This window comes from Sinocyclocheilus rhinocerous, unplaced genomic scaffold (genome assembly GCF_001515625.1).
Source record: "Sinocyclocheilus rhinocerous isolate Xijiao unplaced genomic scaffold, SAMN03320098_v1.1 scaffold1376, whole genome shotgun sequence".
Classification (NCBI taxonomy): Eukaryota; Metazoa; Chordata; class Actinopteri; order Cypriniformes; family Cyprinidae; genus Sinocyclocheilus; species Sinocyclocheilus rhinocerous.
The window spans coordinates 579,672-588,528 of record NW_015646354.1 but is presented as its reverse complement, the minus strand read 5'-3'; the positions used below and the strand labels follow the sequence as shown (position 1 = coordinate 588,528).

At 33.1% G+C, this 8,857-nt stretch overlaps 1 protein-coding gene across 4 annotated transcripts in view; it reads right to left on the bottom strand.

The window, feature by feature from the left end:
* Positions 1-8,857, bottom strand: part of LOC107707552 (serine/threonine-protein kinase BRSK2-like) — a 228,694-nt gene that overhangs the window by 20,220 nt on the left and 199,617 nt on the right. For all 4 annotated transcript variants that reach the window (XM_016511618.1, XM_016511619.1, XM_016511620.1 and 1 more), the window contains exons 10-13: positions 7,996-8,160; positions 7,747-7,844; positions 6,981-7,131; positions 226-286 (exon numbers count right to left, since the gene is read on the bottom strand). In XM_016511618.1, the coding sequence (XP_016367104.1) occupies positions 226-286; positions 6,981-7,131; positions 7,747-7,844; positions 7,996-8,160 (475 nt within the window). The remainder of the gene's footprint in view (positions 1-225; positions 287-6,980; positions 7,132-7,746; positions 7,845-7,995; positions 8,161-8,857) is intronic.

Here is an 8,857-nt window from a genome sequence, read left to right as displayed (position 1 = left end):
ATATATATATATATATATATATATATACAGTATATATGTGTGTAGTCAAACTTTTAAATATCACACCCAAGATGGCAATCCAATTTTGTTTTTATGTAAACCGATACTATATCACTAATCACAGCTATGTAATACATACAGTGTCCAACCAACACAAAATGGAGTATGATATGATTGCCATGAAGGTGATTGAGAAGCAGGCGTGCTGGGGGCGGAGTTACTCACCCGTGGGCTGCTGAGAGGGCTGGTGGAGAGACCAGAGGACGCGCCGCTGATGGACCGTGACCTGCGAGGACACAGACCATAAAACACACGGTCAGACGCCGCTTACAGCTGAGAGGGGACAGGAAGTGAGAACAGGGTGCTGATGAACACACGCAACTGTAGAAACAACAAGAGCAAATCTCATCTCTCATTCTCAGAGATTAAGTAAAATCAAGCTTTATACGTATTTAATAAATATTAAATTGCTGTTCATTTTGAACTTCTTTTTCATCAAAGAACCTAAAAAAAACTGAATCATGGTTTCTGCAAAAACATTAAACTGAAGGATCATGTGACACTGAAGACTGGAGTAATGATGCTGAAAATTCAGCGTTGTATCACAGGAATATATTTAATATATACAGTATTCAAATATTTTAGTATTCAAGTATTTTAAATTGTAAGAATATTTGACAGTTTTACTGTTTTTACTGTGTTATTAATTGAAGAAATGCAGCCTTGATGAGCAGAAGACACTTCTTTCAAAAACATGAAAAAATCTTACTGACTCCAAACTTTTGAATGTATAACATGCATAAAATGTATGATTTTGCCCCCATGACAATAAATACTGTTTTTATAAAAAATATTGCATTTGCAGGAAACACTTCAGGTGATTAACTAGATAAAATACAGATAGTTATTGTTATTTAATCCAGTTGTGGCTTATGGAGTCTAATATTAATATTAATATTAATTATATTATTAATGATAGTTTAGAAACTCCAAATACTTTTATATATATATATCTTCAGGCATAGTTGCGTCATTCTGAGCTGTAACTGTTTGGGTTTTTTTGACAGCAGATGCCCACACAGATACAGATCGAACATTTCAATTATCTTCAAGAATGAAGCACATTCATTATCAGCTCACTGTCTGTCTTCATCAGCACAGAGAGCCGCCCAACACAAATCTCAGCAGCTGTTCTTTCACTCTCATGCATCCTTCTCATCCCAGCACTCCTCAGTCTTTTCTGACATACTCGTCTTTCCCCTTACAAACAATGCGCCACTGTACGGTGATATATCTGACTGTCATTTTTTAGGTTTAAATCAACAAAAGATTTAACTTCTCCACCAACATTCATCTTGTGTTTTCTCTCCACATTCTTATCACTTTTGCCACTGTGAATCTTGATCTCTGTCCCTGCGTCTCTCTGAATCTCTAATCCAGGTCAGTTGTCAGGTCTGTTTGGGATAAAAGCAGCCCCCTCGGCCCTAAAGCACTGAGCCGGACAGCGGTCTGATCTGAGGCCCTAAAAAACAGGGTAAGCTTCACTAAAAACAACACATGCCGTTGTGTCAGCAAGAGCCAATGTTTTGAGCAAGGGACATACAGAAAGTGATCACAAGAGAAAGAAAAAACACTTAAAGAAAGAAAGGTTAAAGTGACAGTTCACTGAAAATGAATGGCAGAATTTTTATTTCTGAAAATTTGCTGTTAATTTACTCACCCCTCAGGCCATCCAAAATGTAGGTGCCTTTTTTGTCTTCAGTAGAACAGTAAAGATTTTTAGCTGAAATCGTGGTCTTTGGTGATTCATTTAATGCAAGTCAGCAGCTACCATCACTTTGAGAGTCAAAAAAGCATATCAAGGAACACAAAATGAATGCCTGTGGCTCCTGACGATATACTGAGGTCTTACGAAGTGAAACGATCGGTCTGTGCAAGAAACTGAACATTATTTACAACATTAACTGTTATACTGTATATACTGTTCTAATCAAGAAAAAAGTCACATACATCTTGGATGGCCTGAGGGCGAGTAAATTAACAGCAAATTTTCATTTCTGGGTGAACTGTCCCTTTAAGATAAATGTTAAAATGGATGTTTATATTTAAATCAATAGGCTCAGCTGAAACCTCTCTTGTGTGGGAGTCTAGGGTGAATAGAGACGCTATGATGACTGTCAGATGGCTAGACAGAATCCAGCTAATGCTAATTTTAGTTATGATTTTATTTTGGAGTTATACAGGGGTGAGTGGAGACAGACAGCACATGGCTTACTGATATACGCATAACAGCATATGCAATGCATAATTTGCTAAACCTATATATTTAGATGTAAAAGGCATTAGATGGTGACTAATCAGAGCATTATAATCTTTGTTTACAGGTAAATCATCACTATAAAAAGACAAAAAATTAGTTACACAACTAAATGATTATTCAAATGAATCAGTTAATAATTTTTGGAGGCAGTTTGTTTAAAAAATTTACTTAAACTATTTACTATTATATTTACTAAAATTGAAGATAGACTTATGTTAACATAACATGATTTTTGACCTAAATCAACAACATAAAAACTCACTTTTCTTGCTCATGTACTTTCCATTTCAAAAAACTCGCTCCTTCCCACATGCTTCATCACACAGATCCAACTTTTAAAAATTACATTTCAAAGTCTCTTTTTAGTCTGACTCACACTGATCTCAAGCCTTTTAAAGTCGATAAACAGCACACAAACACAAATGATGCAACATAAAGTCTGTTTCTGAGGTCGTTTCTAGTTTTAAAAAAAGCACTATTTTAGTAGGTATTAAATCATGATACAGAAACAAGTTTGGCACCAAAAAAAAAAAAAAAACACTAAATAACAAACACCAAACAAAAATAAAAAACATAAAAAATAAATAAAACACACTCAAAGAAAAAAAATACAAGACATAAAACAAAAATAAAAAAACAAAAACAAGAAAAAACAAAAACACATGCACACACAACAGACAAGACACAAAACAAAAATAAAAACACAAACACACAATAAACAAACAAAATAAAACAGAACATAAAAAAACAAAAGACACAAAATAAAAACAAAACAAAAAGTAGAACAACAAAACAAACAAAAAAAAACACAACAAAACAAAGACAGAACACAAACAAATAAAACAAAGAACAAACACACACACACACACAAACAAGACAAACCAAAAAACAAAACAGGAGAGAAACACACACACACACACATAAAGGACACAAAAATAAATACACAAAAAACAGAACAAAACTAAATAAAACTAAACACAAAAAAACTAAATAAAAAACACGATAACAAAAATAATAAAACAAAACAACAACAACAAATTTAAATTCAAGACTACACTAAAGATGAGTTGTATATGACTATGCCATTACATATAAGGTAATGTAATGGCATCTAAAATCACAGCTAAAAACTGGAAAACTGTGTGTGTAATCTATTTATATATCTACTGCAAACAGAAGTAAAGATGCAGAGAGTTTCCTGTCATTTCAGAACACCTTGACCTTCTTAAGCTTGAACAATGATTATTGACTCATTAATTCATTGCCAAGAGTTTTTATTTTATTTTATTTTTTACCAAAAATGGTCAACTAAACGTTGATAACCACTGGAATTAAACGCGTGTAATGAATTAATAGGACAAATATAATGTAATTTGACAACAATCTAGCATAATTCTTTTTGAAATTGTTTTGTTGTTTGTACTAATTCACATTATTATTATAATTGTTAAGTAGAAAGTGCTCTACTAGCATATAGTGCATTTAGTATGCATTTAGCAGTTGCTAATATCCCACTGAACACAGTCAGAGCGAGACTCGTCTTTCTTCAGATATGCGGCTGCTTCCTTCTGAAAGGCAATCGACTTTGAATATTCAGATCCGAGTCCTATCAAAACCTGAATGAATTAATAATAATTAATTCCCTACAGTTAAAATTAAGTAATCAAAGTCATTACAGTAATTTGACAACAATCTAGCATAATTCTTTTTGAAATTGTTTTGTTGTTTGTACTAATTCACATTATTATTATAATTGTTAAGTAGAAAGTGCTCTACTAGCATATAGTGCATTTAGTATGCATTTAGCAGTTGCTAATATCCCACTGAACACAGTCAGAGCGAGACTCGTCTTTCTTCAGATATGCGGCTGCTTCCTTCTGAAAGGCAATCACAGTGAAATCCTCAGGTGGCGTATGTGTCAGTCTCAGGTCGTCTCCTGTCAATTCCTCATTTCAATCCTGCCATCAGATACGTCTGGCCATTTGAGTGGGAATGATAGGAGTGTAATGAAATTGAGTTTTGAGATGAATTGGAGGAATGAGACCTACTTTGTTATGATACAGTGGAAGGTGAGGGTTCAAAGTTTACGTGGAGAAATGGAAGTGAAGAGAGCGGAGACTAAAATAAATTCATTCACGGTAAGGCTGCAAGGTGATGCTTCAAGAGAGATGGCATAACATCGGATATACCAAGAGGTTTTATATGCTGTAAGCTACTTAATTTAATGATATACATCTGAGAAATCCAAAGAGAGTTTCTGGACCCTTGACAGAGCCTCGATTCACAAACTATATGTTGTTTAAATAAAAAAAAATATATATTTTTTTTATACTGTCACATTTACTATTTAAATTATTTTATTAAAATATATTTTAAAAGGAAATGCTAAGCAGGTGTAGCTTTTAGCATTGTATGAAATGTTTCAAATAATATATTTTCGGCCTGATTTCATGAACAATTCATATACAATCAGAATTTTTTTTTTATTCTTTTGTTCACTTAAAAAGTAAATTTTTTTTCTAGCTTTTTTGGTAACTGAAAGCAGAACCGACTGAAAGAAAGAAAGAAATCTGAACTAAAATAAATAAATATTACAAAACAAAAACAAAAAACTTAATAAAACACTGCCTTGACAACTAACTGAAATATGATTTATTGGAAGTACTAAAAATACTAAAACAGAAATATAAATACATTTGTAAACAGAAATAATAAAAATCAATAATAAAGAAACAAAAAAACACAAAATTACTAAAGCGTATGCAAATATAAAATAACATTTAAATGAATACTGAAAATATAAAAATAAAAAGCTAATTCAAATTAATAAACATTATAATAGCATATAAATAATACTGCAATACTGCATCAGATCATAAAATCAGTTTCATTTGAAATACTAAAATGACAAAAAAATGAAATATAAACAAATGAAAGCAAAATAAAACATTAAAGAAAAATTTGCAATATATAAAACATAAAAAACTTAAAATTAAAGAAAAAAAGAAAAATATTAAAAAAGCTAATTCAAAATATTCATAAATACTACTAAAATAAAACTGCGTCACATCATAAAATTAGGTTCATATAGTATGACATCTGATAATATTGTAAATATTTACTGTACAAATGAAAATGAGTACTTTGTATTATTTTACAGTTAAAATCTAAATATACAACCAAAAAAAAAATCATAAACATAAACTTACCAAAGAAGCAAGACTGCATGAAATAATAAGGCTCAGAATATATCATGTTTCATATTAATTTAACATGTTTCATATTAATGAATACCACTTTTTTCAGTTGCTTATAATGTAAATTTTGTGATATTCACCGTTTGTGACAGTACTCTGATATTGTATCAAGACGCAATTTATGGCAACGTTGTTTGTCCTAAAGTACTTCACCATCAGCAACATATTACATTTTTTATATTTAGTAGAAGTATGCTAATTAGCCTTCAGCAAGTTTGTTTTCAGCATGAAGTTCAAACTCGCATATCATAACACTAAGCAGCCCTAAAGTGTGTTGAGATGGTTTGAACTAAATGATTCTTTCAGTCGATTATTGCAGACAGAAGTCTCTCTGGAAAGCTCTGGACAGGAAAAGCATCTCTGCATCTTTGAGGACTAAAGCTCTGGAGGTCAGAGGTCGGCTGGTACCTTTCCTCTTTGCTCTTTGCTTTGCGTTTGGCATCCGAGATATCCAAGCTTTTACTGAACGTGCTTTGACTGCAGCGGGAGACAAATCCAGCGAACAGTGAGTCTCTGAACACTGAACTAACGGCTCTAGAGAATAAAGGACAGCGTACAATATATACGTATAATACGTACAAAGTATTTCTCCCATTCGTTTGTATTTCAGATAGCTTTTTTTTAGAAAGACAACCCCAAATTTGAAGCGTCACATAAAGAATGGAGTTTAAAAAGGTTGAGTTGAGAAAAAAAAGCGAGTGATTGGTGAACGAGAATGTGTTTTTTCTCAAGCCTCACAGCGGCGTTTCTCAAAACAAACACAATGACAAACAGCCGGAGGGGCCATGAAATAAAAAATATAAAAATATAAAAAAATCTTAAAAACAAAAAAGTTACAATTATAAAAATAATTTCAACTCGTCCCTTAGTTTGTAAATAAAAAGAAATTAAACTATCAGTCAGTTTAGAATAATTACGATTTTATCAAATGTTTTTTGTAAGAAGTCTCTTATGTTCAACAAGGCTGCAATTATTTGATCAAAAAAATACAGTAACAATTTCTTACTTAATTACTTATTTATTTGATTTGACTTACCCTAAAGTTTTGAATGGTATTGTATCACAGTTTCCATAAAAATAGTAAGCAGCGCAACTTTTCATCATTGATAATAATCAGAAATGTTTCTCGAGCAGAAAATCTGTATTTTAGAATGATTTCTGAAAGATCATGTGACACGAGATTTGATCACAGAAATAAATGACATTTTATAATATATATTCACATAGAAAACAGTTATTTTATATTGTAATAATGTTTCACAATCTTACTGATGTTACTGTATTTTTGTTTAAATAAATGCAGCCTCAATGAGCATAAGAGACAGTGGAAGTCCTCATGAATGTTGATGGATGGATGGAAACGGAGAATATCAGCAGTGTGTGTGTGTGTGTGTTTTCTGCACCTCTGTCCGTGTTGTGTCATGTCGATGGCTCGTCGTGCCGGTACAGGTGAACCTCCATCCGTAACGCTCAGCACCTCCATAGACTTCCTCTCCGGCCTCCTCTTCCCGTGTCTGTTCAGCATGGGTGAGTCGACACGCTTCCGCGGGGGATCTGCACACACAGACACAGACACACAGACACACAGACACAGACACAGACCCCACAAAGCAGTGGTCTATAAAGCCGGTCTCAATGCCACTTCTGATTGTGAATTAATCATTAGCACCAGCGCCTGCTGCAATTAATGCATTTGTTAAAGCACTGAGCGCATTTCAGTGAACCGAATTTGCACTGACTACTGGCCTGGAAAAAAAAATAAAAAAACTTTTAATCAAATCAAATCTTTCTAAAGCTACTTTTTGTAATGTGTATTTGATGCTTTTCTCATTTAACACAATAATGACTTTAAATTATATTTTAGGGGTAATTTCACAGCCAAATTTGATGTTAATTTGATTAATTAATTGCCACATCATGTAATAATTAGATGACATTAGACATTATATACAGACATTATATATGTTTATATACATTTTTTCAAATGTATATTATTCATAATAATTTATAATTAAATGTTTTATTTTTATTTAAAAATGACACAAAAAATTCTATAAATAAATAATAAATTAAAAATGATATATATAAACATACAACGTAATAAAGATAAAGTATATAAGATACACTTCTGTATTAATTTTTGGTTTCATTATTCAGAGTGATTGTTACCTATATCGTTGCGAGGAGGGAGGTTCTGGTCTTCATGGCTGGGGTATCTCTCCTTACGATCCAACAGAAGGAAGTAGATCATCTTTTCCTGATTCTCACTGATGAGACAGGGGGACAAGAAACAGCCATTTATCAACAAAAAAAAAAAAAAAAAATGCCAAATTCCCTTTTTTTGCCTTCTAGCCAGCTGAAAGAACTGTTTAATAGATCTGACAGAAGCTATAAAGACCAAACTAACGGATCACTCACTCGTCCGACAGCAGGTCCTTCATCAGCTTGTTCTTGTCCCGGAAGCAGCCCAGCGAGTGCATGCTCTCCAGGACGTCCGGGTCGATGTCGTCGGCTGACGGGACGCTGCGGATCGCCACCTTCCTGGGCACCGGCTGCTCCGGCTCCGGCTCGTTCTTCCCTCCTCTGAGGAGAGCAGAAGCAGTCAGTGCCACTGACACACCACACACCCAACAACAACACAAGCTCCATCACACAAAACACACAGAGAAACTGTGATCCTTACTAATCATTTCCAGTGCTAGAGAAAACATGGATTGACTAGACGTGACCTTATCACTAATTAAATGGACTGTCATTTCTTAACTTTTGCTCCCATCAATATAAATATGCTGCCTATTTGACATGTGGATTGATATTGCAGAACGGGGCAAAACTTGTTACTTTACTTTGCTTACTTTCTTACGTCCCACTGCAACAAGCATGCCAAAAATAAAGCTTTTTTTTGTAAATTATAGTGGTAAATTAATCATTTTACTTCTGTAGTGCAACATACTTCTGTGTGAATGCTGGATATTGGCTATTAGATATATAATTAGATTAGATAATATGAATTGATGTTAATATAAATAATTAACATATAATAAGTATAGTGGGTGTTTATTAAATTAAATAAACTGAATATTTTTATATTTTCCAAAACATTAAAGGGGTCATATGATGCGATTTCAAGTTTTCATTTCTCTTTGGAGTGTTACAAGCTGATTGTGCATAGATAAGATCCCTGAAGTTGCAAAGACTAAAGTCTCAAAACCAAAGAGATATTCTTTATCAAAGTTAAGACTCTGCCACGCCCCCCTAAAACGGCTCATTCTAACACGCC